The sequence below is a fragment of the Megalops cyprinoides genome, chromosome 7, assembly GCF_013368585.1.
Source record: "Megalops cyprinoides isolate fMegCyp1 chromosome 7, fMegCyp1.pri, whole genome shotgun sequence".
Taxonomy (NCBI): Eukaryota; Metazoa; Chordata; class Actinopteri; order Elopiformes; family Megalopidae; genus Megalops; species Megalops cyprinoides.
The window spans coordinates 5679342-5694815 of record NC_050589.1 but is presented as its reverse complement, the minus strand read 5'-3'; the positions used below and the strand labels follow the sequence as shown (position 1 = coordinate 5694815).

At 39.3% G+C, this 15474-nt stretch overlaps 1 protein-coding gene across 2 annotated transcripts in view; it reads left to right on the top strand.

The window, feature by feature from the left end:
* The window catches only part of ajap1 (adherens junctions associated protein 1), a 50824-nt gene that overhangs the window by 17976 nt on the left and 17374 nt on the right, over positions 1-15474 (top strand). Inside the window, exon 2 of one of the 2 annotated variants that reach the window (XM_036533792.1) lies at positions 6618-7369. In XM_036533792.1, coding sequence (XP_036389685.1) covers positions 6618-7369 — 752 coding nt within the window. Of the gene's footprint in view, positions 1-6582; positions 7370-15474 lie in introns of those variants that run through there. The other variant, XM_036533791.1, reaches the window with a different exon arrangement.

Here is a 15474-nt window from a genome sequence, read left to right as displayed (position 1 = left end):
CAAGTCTGCATGATGACGATGTTTAACTCTATTTAAACCATTTGCCATCAGTTAACAAGAAATTCCTCAGGTGAAATTCTTCAGTTATACAGTATTTTTTTTTCATCTGCAGATGTGCTGTTTTTTCTGAAAGCCATACTTCTAGAGACCAGAAAATCCCTGTGCTGTCACAGATGCAGCGGGATAAATTAAATGTCACTGGTTTTTGTCGCAAGTGTCTTAGTCATCCTGTCAGATAACATGACCAGCGTTGAACTCTCCCGCGGTGTGATGCAGGGGATACCGTGTTATAGATCACTGCACACAAAACATCCGTTTATATTGCACTGATTCAATATGAAGTTCGTTTCTTTCCTTCTTTCCTAAAGCGCAAGCCTCCATTTAGAAATGAACGTTTAACGACCTGTCTCACGCATTGTTAGTTATGGTTATCTGAGGGTTTTTCTTATATAAGGAAAGAGAATCGGGGCAACGGAATGGTTTGGAAATCAAACAGAACTATTTTAAACCCAGGAACTGACTCAAGCCTCTCTTCAGGCTTATCATAAGAATTTTTGCTCAGTCTGCAAATAGATCCTTTTTATGGCATAGGGATTAACTGCACAATGTGAGCACTGGATTTTTGCAATGTATTTTATCTATTCTATATTTTCCCTTTTATCACGGTTGCCCTTCTTTCATATACAGGAAGTGGTGAAACGCTTACACAAACTGACTAACCATCAGGTTTTTTTCATTGACACTAAGTTTTACCATATTACTTCTAAAAGCTAGTTTGAGATCATGACTGACTTTTCTAATTAAGATTAATTCAATGGAATATTTTCCAGTATATGTGAAATGTGATTCCAATACTTTGTTCAGTATTAATACTATGACCACACAAACATGTCAAAGATAAACCGTAATTACCGCTTATTTCACATGTTCAAAGTAATTTAGCATTTGTAGAAATTGTAGATATTTTGGAAAAGTGATTCAGGAGATTGTACATATTTTATTGGTCAATGTTAGCAATGAATTTACTTAGTATGCACCGTCAAATAGTTTGAAGGACCTACTCAGGCTACATATGAATGTTGCTTAGTCCATCTGATAAATAAAATGAAAATGCAGTTCATTTTCTAGTATGATGTGCAGTTCATATAGAAATTTCTTCCAGGGAATAGTATGTATTTAGTAAGCAGTGACCCCATTCTCAAGGGAGAGTAAAGGAATGAGGTATAATGGAGCATTTATGAATAACATTGACCCCAAGATTTCATCCTTTCCTAGCTGGAGTCACCCATGCAAGAAGGACTATTGAGTAAAAAAACTGAAAGAGAAATGGAAAAAAAGGTCAGGTCCCCACTTGGCTTTGTGCAGCTTAAGGATTTTTCCCTCTTTCTACCATGCAGTCTTAACATTGCAGTCCTGTTTTAAACAGAGGTTTCAGTGTTTGGAAAACCAAGATGAACGTGAAATGTTTCTTCGCATGAAGTTCACAGAACTGCGAATATTAACACTGAGCTGTGTGATGTTCCCTGTCACCGTTATTATTATTTTCTACACGCTCCAGTGTGTTTCAGTGTGCCATACCTCACCTCAGTGAAAGATATTTATATATATATATATATATATATATATATATATATATATATATATATATATATATATACATGTATATATACATAAACATACATATATATATATACATATATATAAATATATATAATGTGTGTGTAATTGTTTCAATAGGGTAATGTATCTCTCTAGTAGATGCATGACCGTTGAATGTAGAACTTATCTGGTGCTGAGCGTTAAAGTGAGCTACGGAGGAAGACAAAGAAAAAGCCAGTAGAAGTCAAACAGCAGTGTTGCTGCCAGTGCGTATCTGATTCATAACTCTGACCGCCAAACTTAAAGGCACTACCTGTCCTGTAGGCAGCACATCCAAAATAAACATGATCTCTAACTGCACCCTATGCATTGTATATCACTACTCTTGGCAGACATTGCTACTGTGATCAATAGGTACATGACATCTGGAAGGAGACCACAGAACACGGTGTGCACTGCCCCCACTCACAACAGAGACAGTGCATGGAAATTATATAAAAAGGAGAGTGAGGATTGGAAAATAAAAGTAATTTTTATTTGCAGTTAATCACAGCTCCCTGTTTTTTCCCCCTCCTAAACCTACTTTAGTTCATTTCTGCTGGCACAGTTTGATTTCATAAGTGTGAGTGAGATGGGGTGAAAAATTCAGCACGCAGTGATAAGCCCTTGAAAGTTTAGCGCTTCCAAGCTTGTTTCCAAAGAATGACATATTTGGTACAAGAGGTCCTGAAAACTTCTCTTCCCCTTGCCTGCTGACTTAAAAAACTAAAGACTGAGAGAAGTAAAGGTCGACATTACTCTTTGAAAACATGAGCTCACCTGTTGGTCTTAACATTTGGACCGAATTTGAAAGGTCATATCTCAAAATATGGGCTGTCAAATTGTCTCACACTCAGGGATGGATCCAGAACTCTTCACATACGGTGGCCAGGATGGGGTGACCAACTATAATTAACAAAACTATTGTTGACATGCACATATTTTGGAGCTAACTAGCTAATTCAGGTCTGGCTCATAAAAGGTATACAATTACAATTACAATGTAATAACATAACAGCTCCAATAACCAACTATCTTAATCATGTCTTTCTACTATGTAAGTTATAATCACAGAAGAATAGAATTGAAACAATTAAGTTGGAAAAACTTTATTTTGACACATAGAGGGACATTGAGGGTCACACATGATGTGATAAAGGGGAAAAATAATTGCCAATGAGGTCGCTACACATCTTCACTGGGCACGGCCTTCATAGATTCACCCCAGATCACACTTTAGTATGGTAATCCCAAGAGCCCAAGCAAAGTACAAGGCTGTGTTGGTTTAAAAATGTACATTTTATGAAATTATTTCTTTAAAAATTAAATGTAAGACACAAGATTGACACAGGGTTGCTCAAGAGGGGCTTTGCACCTCAGACTGTTGAATCCACTCCAAGAGAACTTTGATTTCACACTAAAGAATATTTTGATATTTCCTCAAACCTTGATGATATCTAATTTTTTCAGCCAGGATTTCTATCTTTAAAACAGCTTTTCCCAAATGATGCATCTATGTTTGATTTTTACAGTAGGGCTCAATAACAAAATCTTTGAGTGCACTTCATAATAATGATTTAGAGGCAATGGCTGAACTTACCTGTTATGAAAAGTATGAGCCTTGATTACATTTTGTGTGGAAATACTGCACCAGAGGAGGAGAAAAACTTCCAAAATTTGGTTTAGCCATTTCAGAACTGGCATTAGAGCAATTAGATAATATCTTTTATTAAAGATATTTAGATGCTTCATTTGCATCATTATTGTAAATGTAGGGTTAATTTCAGATACCCTGTTAGTGAAGTGCTATGTAAAAATATGTCTACATTTTTCATTAATTGGAATCATTTCTTTAAATTACAAGACCATATCATGATCACATTTTAAGTCGCCTAACAGCATTGGTTGATTTGCACCCCACCCCCCCCATTTCGGTACGCTCATCGCTGAAATCGCCAAATCCGAGGAAGTCTTCTCTTGACCTTCAGACTGATTTCCTCCAACGAGCAGGCATGTTAATTAATGGGTCGCTACGTAGTTTGGAAAAGTAATTTCATTCCCTGTGAGAGTTCAGCTGGAAAATGGAGCTGCAATGAGATCGAGGCCCAGATTGTCCCCGGGATGTCTGAGGAGCTGCTGAATAATGCATGTTGTGTACAATCAACTTATCCTCTGTCATTCCTTGGAACAATGCACATATAAATGTGGGGTCTCTTCCTGAGTAATTGTGTTTCTCTCCATGCTTTATCCTATTATGTTTTATCAAGGGAAGCGATTTGTGGCCTGACAATCTGCGTTTCCAGCTTTTTTTTCCAAGTGGGAATGTGGGGATCTCTTCTTAAGATGCCCTCTTTGTGAAAATGCAGGAAGATTCTCATGACCAAGCTAAGCACTCTGTGCCTGTGGGTGATGGTTATTATTATTCATTGAATCAGATAACAGGCGGACTAATAACATGTGAACTTCATAAATATTATACAGGGTCATTGAAAGGTCAATTGCATTGTGACCTTCGACCCATACTTTTTGTTATATATCGTCATGTTGGATCTGTTTTTACTAAAATTAACGTCTTTGAGACAGTCAAGGAAAAGAAAATGAGATTATCAAGGCAGCTTGTGACAGCTGAAGAAAATTAAAGGGTGTTGGCTCGAAAATTCACTTTAGAAGCAGTGTGTGTGGTTCGCAAAAGAAAAAAAAAGTGACTGAAGAAAGAATTCCTTTTTTATTATAAGTGTGATAAAGTAATGTTAAGCCTGTTAAGGCCATGCCACCGTGCCAACTATCAGTACTGTTCTAAAATTTCCTCACGAGGAAAAAATAAAACAAAACACTACAAAAGGCTACACAGTATAGACAAGTGTTGTTGATCGCTTTGGATCTGGATAGCACTGTTACAGCAAATTCATGTGGGAAAATTGCAAATATTTTAACCAATCAAAAGGATAACAATCACACACTGGACTCAGTCAGCCCAGCATGTGACAATTTTGATGTTGAATAACATGCGTGTTGCTGCTGAAGAGATGTGTGATGATCAGATCATTGCATCAATCGAAGTTTAGAACTGCGATAACTGAAAGGCATGACTTTGGCAGAAATAAAGGAACAAGACCTTGTTAAAATTCATAATATTATTCCACCATGCTTCTTTGCTGCCTACAAATTCGACATTACCCACTACATGGCATTTCTGTCAAACCGGCTAACCTTGCAAGAATTCCGAAGGATCGGAATAAAAATACAAGTACATAACAAACAATACCTTCTAGAAGGACCTTGGAAGAGATAGGAACTCAGACTATGCAATTCAATTTGCAGGACGGCAAGAGAGTAAATGACCCCTTGCATTCCCACAGCAATGGTTGGAGGCGTACACTTTACAGAAAAATTTGAGCTGGATTGGAGGGTAGCCGCAAATCTGATTATCAAGAAACATTTGGAATTTATGGCTTAGAGAAACGAGTCACACAGCAGCAGCTCCGGAGATATCAGAATTCATAATTCTTTTTCTATTTTTTTTTTTTTTTTTGGAGGATTCCTTGGAGTGTATTCTTCGGCGGCTCATCCATTAGGAGCCTTTCCCCTGAAGTAATTTACCGTGAACGGTTAACATTGTGCAACTTAATGTTGCCTTTGGGAGAAACCGAGATCAGATACGTTTTTGTTCCGTAAGTGGAGCAATCAGGTGGCAGTTGGAGAGAGCTGCAGTTATTATGGGATTGCAAATCAGTTCTCATCGGCTACCTGTAGCCCATGCATGCCACGATAGACCGCCCAAAGAGTCTGATCTTTGTCTGCGGATACATTGTGCATCATTTGCCTCACAGCCATGAGGCTATAAACCCTGATGTTTGCATTGTTCTGTAATGCCCCTAAATTAGCCCTTGGGTTGAGCTTGAATTGTCCTAGGACAATAGAGATTACAGATACCCCTTGATGAAGTTGTTCCCTGAAGCATAATCCCGAGGCCAATCGATGGTCTTGTTCAGTGGAGGGTCACACTTTGCGAATCAATTTCCCTATTTTCTTTGTTCAATACTTGATAGCGAATAGAGGTTTGAGGTTGAGTACCCTATTAGATTCACTGATCCCTGGTAACAAATAGCTTCTTTGAGAGGACGTAATCAAAGTAATTTTCTAAAACAGCAATATTCTGACATAACTTGATGTTTACTTGATACAACCAAACCAGGTCTGTGTTCTTAAACCTCTCTCCCCTTTGTTATGTGAGTACAGTGCAAAATGGAAGCCATTAACACAGTGCAGCTTTAATATTGCCACATCTTTTCTACACAAATATGCACTTATGCCCTTCGGAAGGAAAGATATCCGAGTCTCTTTAGACTGTGGGGATGTTGTGCCCTACATTATTGCAAGCTTATATAGGCTTTCACCTTGGCCTCTTGGGTTTAAATAAAGCTCGGGGGAAATAAACCAGCATAATCAGGGACACAGCCTTGATGTTCTTGACATGGGAAAGCAGAAGAATCAAAAGCAATAATCTGTAATAATGCAGGGCATTCCCTATGCGGAGGTCTCTGACCTTCGTATCTTGAAATGTGCAGTGGAACATTTTTCTTTTCTACTGGGGTTTAATTTACCTCATTTCGGACCCATAGGCAGTAACACTGAGGAGTACAAAAGGTTTTGAGAAAATCAGTCTGGTGTTGTGGATGGAAATCGGAATTTTAGACACAAATCAAAGGCCTGATTTTTCTAATGCACGGGCAAAAGCCATTGCTTTACATGGCTTGTGACTGCTGTAATATTGACCCCAATATTTATCTCTGAATATAATGCAGGCCCAGCCACTGAACTCATTAAAACTCCATTCCAGTGGTTCACTTGTTGTAATATACAGTACAAGAGTCAACAGTTGTCAGTTTGTTCTGATTTTAATTAGACATGATGGCAGTTGTGACCCTGAACGTGCAAATGCTAATGACTGAAAAGAAACATGTTTCTTCTTCTTGCAGTTCGATGTCTGCTTTAAGATCCGGGAGCTTGCCGGGACGCCACGCGTGGATTCTTCTAGCCATGATACACCTCACCATGGATTTCTCCTTCTGTAGCCCCCTGACTCAAGGCCCAGTGCTCAAGCTCCTCTCCAAACCCGTGCCTCGACATAGGGCCGGCCCCGCGCCCCTGTGGGACCCTTCCAGCAGACCCCACTGGCGGGCCCTGGGCCCCTGGTGGCAGAGGGCCCTACGCCCTGCGTTGCAGCCGGGCGACAAAGGGGGGAAGGCACCCACGTTGGCAAGTCAAAAGCACATTACACAGAGGCCCACACACAGAGGCTCTCCTTGTAAGGAATGCCAGTCGAAACACTCTTCCAGCGAGGTGCTGGACTCTCTGGCGTCTCCGGGAGGAGGAGGAAACTCAGACACAGTGACCTTTTTGATAAGGCCAAGGAGGCAGCTGAAGTGGGACAGCTACGAGAGGTCCCAGGACAGCAGGACAACGACGGTGCCTGGATTTATAGACTGGGGGCCGACGGGGGGAGAGGACGGGGGTGAGGACGATGGCAAGGTAGTGCCCAACTCCACTGTGTCCACCAAAGCCCTGACCACCACCGTCACCACCACCATCGCCACCACAACAAAGAGGTACCCCCAGACGAACTATGCGGTGGTGACCACCATGTACCCCAGGAGACAGAGCACAACACAGTCCGGCATCATCACTGGGGAGACTGCCAAACCACCAAAGCCATTCGGAGACACAGCAGGTAAAACGCTCTTTTTCACTCTTCTTGTGTGACATTGCTCCGCTTCTTACCTCTTTTGTCCACCATTTGCGAAATTGGGTATTTTAGATGTGGAGTTTTAAAGCCGCTTAGGTATTGCAATAACAATGGGATTCAATTTGGGTTTATGGCTATGATCTTGTGATTAAAGTAATTCTGTAGTTTGCCTAGTAGACTGCTGATGCATTCCTGAATAAAGGAGCTTTACCTGGGCTCTTACTTTGTAAACCTATTGTATCTGTAATAACGGTTCTGGAATTCATAATTACCTTTGTGTAATTCCTGTCAGATATCAGTAAGGAATTTTAAAAGCTAGATGTGCTGTATGATTACTGCGGTAAAAGCACTTTAAGCTCTTTCTGTATTCACCACTTTGCCTCAGTAGCCATTGTCTACAGAGTTACACCTGATTTTCAACAGGTTCAGCTGTGAAACAGCAAATGCGTTGTATTAGATGGTGTAAAGAATGTCAAGGATGTGTATTCATGAACTTGGTATGCATCATTGCATTACCTGAAATATGTTTGTAATACTGCTTATTGTTTAGGTGTTTTCTGATGTTTACAGGAAGAATCATAGTACATAGTAACTGGACACAATGGATTGAGTTAATCAATGCTTTATGTATTGATTGAATTTTTGTTTTTCTTTACTTTGACAGAAGATCCCATAAACTATATTAAATACGTCATATAATATTTTCTGTGAATGTAGTGCATAGAGGTTAATGTTTTATGCCAAGTCACTTACTCTGTTAATTAATACTGACACTGAATTCTGAGTTTCCTCTTTTTGGGACTACTTAGAACAAGTTCATGCATATGGTAATCCCTCTGAAATTGATTCATGAATATGCTAATATTTGCATAAATGCTTTATTGATTAGTAATCACTGCAACCCCAATGTGGGATGGCATTCTTGAAAATTATACTAGAGAGTTATGCATATTTATCTGCAAATGTCATTAACGAGGGCACTTGCCACATCTGTGTGGCGTTAGGAAAAGCAGGCAAGAAAATCAAACATGAAGTTGTTTGCTATGGTGGTATTTTGGCACTGTTGTTTCTTCATCAATTTTAGAGGTGTTGCACAGTAGTATAACCCTTTCGTAAAGCAAACTGTAGAAGGTGCCAAAAAGCTTACATCAATTGTGTAGGTGATCATAAACATGTACTCACATTTAGGGCTACATGAGGTAGCCTAATCCCAGGATGTAGGTGCGTTCACTAAATATCAAGCAATTTCATAAATAAACCACATGTCTAGATGAACATTTGGTGCAACATATTGTATGACTGTACAACATGCCTTTGCATTGTAGGGATATTTTCACAATATGCCTGTTTCTTGTCCAATATATGAGCAAAACTATAATTACTTCACAAAACTCCTTTCAGCATGTGAAAGCGTATGCATATGTCCTCAGTATTTACTGTCTATGAGTCAGTTCTAACACTTGAAAAAAAGACCTACCATAAATGCTAAAATGAAGCCAGGTTACACAAAATATTATATGTGAGCCTACATCACACAAACTGGACAAGAACAATTCCAAAGCAAACTTGTTCATTGTTTCCACATGGTCCTGTATTGTTTTTATCTTACTATCTTTATGTTTAGAATGTATTTAGATTGGACTGTCTCTGTTGTTGATTATGCGTATGAAGTAGTTCTGTGATATGTGCTCAAGAGAAAAATAACATTGTCTGTTAAGCCAACAGGAAGTCATCTTACTGAATTGCAATTTCAGTTAAGACTGAAATCACTGAACCCCTTAAAGAGACAGCAGGGTAAATTACAGCTTATCTCCGTGCATCTAGCAAACAGTTAAATGATGATATAGCTAGCTAACTAACTGAGGATGAACTAAAATATAGATGCTTTTAAGCAAGCAAGAGTAATCTGCTTCAAACAGTATTTGGTAGCCAGCTGGTTAGTAAACTCAGTCAGTTTTGAGGCTTGTTAGCTAGGCCGCAAACTCAAGTTGCTGTCACCACATTCAGATTTGGAGAACTGGCTCTGGTGTTGAATAGATGAATAAAGCCATGTAGCCATGTTACGTTTATTCATGAGAACAGTAACATCCTGTTAAAAGGATATGACTGATGACACAACACAAACTCCTCTCACAGTTGGAGACTGATCTTATCCACGTCAGACCTCATCTTTGTAGTTTTCTTCAGTGAGTACTGGGCTTACATTAAGGCAGAATTCTTTCCATTGTAAAATGGGAGAAAGATGCTGCTTAGAATGTGTTCCAGCCATCAGAATTTCCATCAGAGGGCATGAGCTTGAAATAAAAGAACAGTATGTGTTAAAACCCCTGTTTCCAAATGAGCTAAGTACTAAGTACTTCTGTACTAGGTAGTACTTGGTAGTTCTTAGTTCTTAGTCCTGGTGTGGGACGACAATTTCATTAATTTTTCAAAACAAACAGAAACCAAACTATGTACCTGCCTACCTAGTCTCATTAAGGTTGTATTGCTGTAGTAGCAGTATCATTAATATTTTGGTTCAGAGCTTAGTTACTGATAAATCTAGCTACCTGGATTTCATTACACCGACAAGATTGTCATATCTTCCTCTGCCAGGGCCAGAAAGTGACTTCAGTTGGCTACAATGAGCAAATATGGCTATTTACTGAACATGGGCAGAAAAAGGTCATGAGGAGTGTAAATTGGGGCACCGAATCATTAGAAATAATCACGCAGGAGAAAAAATAGCTAGAGAAGAATAAAAAGGAGGAATTGAAGTTTGGTCATAAAGTTTGGTCTTCTGTTACAAAGCCACATAAGGTTGTATAAGGTTGTATGTAAATTCTTTAGTTTTAAATGAGCTTTTGGCAAAGAAATAAATAAAAGACCTTGGATCATTGTCGTTGTTTCTGGGGCATGCCCCACTAACCTCATAACATCTTGGATGGCACAGTTGTTTCCCCCCAGTATTTAAGTATTATGAGACTATGTATGTGTAACTACACTGTTCATTTTCCATCTTATATTAATGTGTAACAAAGTGTTCTAACCTGACAGAAAGTACTGTCTACTAAGCTACCTGTCAATTCCAGAATGTACTATAAATGACAATGAAATGATTCCATGAAATGAACACAGTGAAAAGACTATTAATGGTTTTATTATACATTTACCTTTTACATTTACATTTATTCATATGGCAGATGAATTTTTTCCAAAGCGACTTAAAAGCAAGGTAGATCATGACACAAGCAAAGAACCATAAGATGTCAACAATGTTAGAAGTGCTGCATGACCAGGTTTCAGTGGTTAGCCAGACAAGGTACAAGCTAGCTGGCAGAGATAACGAGTGTGTTAAACCATTAGATTACCTTTTTCCATAGTTTAGTAGAAAACAGTTATACACAGCCACAAATGGGAAAGAGTGGGGCATGCTGAAGTGGGGGCAGTCATACCGGGAAGACAAAGTTGAAAGAAAAAGTATTAGCAGTGAAACTGTCACTATTAGAGTGGCCAACTAATCGGATGGGGGAGCGAGGCTGATTCCAACCTATCCATATATGTGTGGAACATATGTGTTTATGTTTTAACTTCTGCTAGTTTAACGGTAATATGTAAGGTTATTGCTACCTAGCTAAGGCCACCTTACCATGTGTTTGTGTGTTTGTGTCTCTTCCATGATTCCAAGAGCAACAAACAATACCCTGTTAATGTGTATTTCTACTGCCATGGAACTGCTATTTTTTGCTGTATAATTAGTGAATATGAAGAGTGGGAAGGTCTGTCTTTATTTTTAATTGTGCTTACAAAAGGTAGGAGGTTTGTTGTAAGAGAAAATGAAATACTAATGGACTGTATTTCGTTTGAAATGGTAAAATTAGTTTTCACGTTGGTAAAATGAAGTCAGTCATGGGTGGTTTCTCCCAGGCAGCCACCAGGTATAAAACCAGGCATTTACTGTCATTTGGTGGTTGGTTGGACGGGAGAGCAGAAGGGTTTGAGTCTAGTTGCACGCAGCACTAATTAGCAGTAACCGAGTCCTTATGTACATTTGTTCATTGTTTCCTTTTCTGTCTTTGTCTTTGTTTTGTTTGTGTCTTCATCCTGAACTGTAAAAAAGTCCTCACCTGCACCTGCACCTGCACCTGTTTGTGGGTGCAATTAAAATCACTATTTTTTGGCATTGTGCATCTTCATCTGACTGTTTTGGAAATCGCCACATGGCCACTACAGGCATCCCATCACACTTACACAGTGTTAAAAAATACAAATATTAGTACACTTAAAAATGAAGTTGGAAGTTGGACTTAGAAGTCTAAAATTTTAAATGTGTGCATTCTGAGGGTCAAATATCTGCAAGGCCGTATTGTCTCCTTCAGAAGAAATTGTTTGTTTTCTGAAGTCTTGCCAAGGCAGCAACCACAGTTGTTTCTGATGGGAGCGACTGTCCCTGTTAAGGCTCTATTCCTGAAAACCATGAAAAGATAGGCTGTCATTTTAGTCGTCTGTCTTCTCCCCGCTTCACCAGGTAAAACACCTGTTCTTATCGCATTTGATTTCCTTCCCCTGCAATTTCTGCTAATCTGTGTCTAACATAGGCATCATCAAGCTTGTTTTTCCCACCCACTGAAGTGTTAACAAAGGACAATTTGTGTCTCTTGAGGAACTTGTGTGTGAGAATGACTATCGATCTATTGAATAACCAGGAGCTGTGGGCTCAATTTCATTTTCTTGAAGGATAAGTTGGATGTCTGCTGCATGAATACGTGAACCAGTGGCCTTTAATTGTTAACTTAATATATTACCTTATATATTTATCTTACACTTATTTACCCATCTTTCTCTGTCTATATATATATATATATATATATATATATATATATATAATAAAAAAATAAAAATACATATGTATATATATATATATATATAAAAAACACACAGGAAGTAGACAAAATGATGGTAATGGAAACACCAAAGGAATAATGTATTTTGAAGTAGCTGTATCACAGTTAAAAAGGAGTCTACACATGTGTTTCATGTTAATGGCAATACTAATATGCTTCTTCTGTAAAAGATTTAAAATCAACACTTTAAGGGACAGGGATAGACAGACGCTTAACAGGATAGTTAAAAACCACAAAACACCGGCCCCAAAAATTACCACAGAATTGAATATACACTTCTGTGGTAAAGTCTAAACAAAAACTCGACACCATGAGCCTCAGCTGAGATTTATAGCATGGTTGCCATTTGTAAACTGCTTATAACCAAGGTCAATGCATAACCAGTTGTAATAAGTATAAAACCTGGACTTCTGAGCAGTGGAAGTGCCTGTTCCAACTGTTAAACATGGTGATAGATCTGTTATGGTATGGGCAGCCATCTCATGGGAATCATTGGGTCTGATTATTAGTCTGAGAGGTAGAATTACAGCCAAGCCAATACAAAGCCATTTTAGGTGACCAGGTGCACTGTATGGTACAAACATCATTTCCTCAAGGTGCTCCCAGATTCCCAGACAGTAAAGCCACTACACACACTGCTAAACAGAACAGAACAACAGTTTCATGAGCACCAGGATGAAGTCGATCACCTTCCATGGCCTCCCGAATAATCCAGTATAGTAATCAGAAATCAGATTTCAGCAATCAGAAAACTGATTCTAGATTGTATAGATTAATATAGATATATATAGGTTAATATAGATATAGATTAATATAGATTGTAGAGAAGATTTCCACCTTTCATCTCTCAAAGAAAACATACCATATATACATATATATACACACATATAGTCAATTAAGGCTGTTTAAGAACAGCCTTAACTGGGTGTCTGCGTGTCTGGGTTCTTTGACCCAGGCCAGCACACATGCGTGCTGTCATGCAGATGTGGGGGGAGAGAGTTATAACGCACAACGGAGAGTGACGTGTCAGCGGGAGTCAGAGCCAGTCTGTCGGCGGTATCCAGCGGGGCTGTACGTTTGTGCGATGTACAAACCCCTGCCTCGCGCAGTCGCCCGAGGGCACGGTATAATTACTAAACACAGACTGCGGAGACTGCCTGATGAAACTACAGCACTTTCAAGGTGAATTTTCCTCTGCCGCCTCCTGCCTACAGGCATCTCAGGTGAATCAGCGGTTTTTTCTTTTTTTTTTTTTCTTTGTGGGAGCTAAAATAGAAACATATTGCACCTTGATGGCATCAGGTTCCAAGCACAAGATTAATTTGTCCTCCAAACAATGTTCTTTTCATACAGAAAAAAAGAAGCGACCGTCCTTACAGACACCTTGCGTTTGAAAAACCGAAATCAGGCCGAGGAGTTTGACTTGGGCACCGTTTGACTGGTCCTATCAACAGGAATCAGCATCATGGAGGTTTTCCTCCTTTCCCCATCTGGTGAAATGTCCGCAGTGTACCCGAAGCATTCTTACCTTGTTCCCAGCGGCCGGGAGCCCGCTGACCCACCACACAGCGTGGTATGGGCACAACCAGAGAGACTGCAGCATGTACATCTGGAGTCCGGCTCAGTCATCTTCTATTTATATTGCTGCAGCTTTGGCTCATTTTCGGAAATGATTAATGAGAATATCAGAGACAGCGGGACACTCACTCTGGAAAACGAGTACCTTATTAAACTAAAAAACATGACGTCTCGGCCTACATCGGATTAACACAGAATAGCAGAATTAAGAACACTGTAAGTCAGGTGGCCCCCTGTTAAAGCACACTATGGGTCATGGCCAGGTAAACCACTGTGAGAAGTGAATGGTGGCGGTGGGTATGAAAATGCTCTGGCTTATGTATGCATTGAATGAGCAGTAAAAACAATACAGATTCATGGAACAGGAATTGCTCTTACATTACACTGAAACATCGAAGATGACATGAATGTAAGTGTTCCCGTAGAATATCCTTTGACTACATTACATTGCATTACATTACGTAATTTATGAGACACTGTTACCCAGAGCGACTTCCAAATAAGTGCAATGACTTATGACTCTGCCTTACCCACTCTTTCCCAGAAGCATGTGACTGACACTAACCAATCATACAACTCATAAAATAGCACAGAATAGAAAATGGATATATAAAATATTAAAAAGCATGAAGTGTGGTGGACAGTCAGATATGACTAGCATGACACAGACAGAGAAGTCATTACACATGATATCAGTGGGACAGGCTACCCCCTCAAAAGTCTTTTGAGGGCTGCGGAGATGCAGCCTTCCCGGTAGACATTTATTCCTTCCTGTTTTCACCTGTGGATGTGTAGGAATGTGTTGTGTTAGGGCCCCGTTTTTCAATAACAAACCCTGCAACAGGAAACATTTTCTCATCAAGTTTGCCACCAAATGACAGAAGCATGAGAATGTGCATGTGTTACTGGTAGGCCATTGGAAAATTGGGTAATTGTTAAATTGTGAAGCCACACCCACCACGTGTTAAAAGCAAGTTGGGTTGTGCAATGATGAAAAGGGAAGGGAAGGTTTGGGATTTATTAATAGTGGTGGGTTTTTCGTTCTTTTTTTTTATCATTTAATATATACTTTAGTGCTTGTTTTTATAAATTTTAACCCTTTTAAGTGTGCCAATCTTACTAGTTTTATCCTGTCTTTGATTTTTTTATTTTAAAGTCTTTTTATGAGAAGTTTCAGGCACAGCTTCTTCACAAGATCAAACCTGCTTTTGTACGAAAATAAAAGGATTTTAGGCAGCTTTTTTAAATGCTGCCTCCATAGTACATAATGTATCAATTCAGCATTCTACCACCAAATGTTAACCCGCACAGAAAGATAGGCGTCTACCACTTGTACACTGTGCTGGAACCTTTTTTTTTTATTATTTTTATTAAGATAGGCAATTTAGTTTCCTTTTATAATTTGTTGGGGGATATAAAGCGCAATGTAGATGTAAACGTAAATCTGGTTAGACTTTACTCCATAAAAGCTTATTTCAGCTGTCATTCATTCCACCGTTCTGCTGCGCTTGTGCAATTCGGCGGTTAGTTGATACGGTGTGTACCCCACTGGAGGGAGAGGGAGGTGTGGCGTGAGAGGAGTGGGGGGGGGGGGCATTGTTGATCATTACACTTTAACAATGTTGTGGC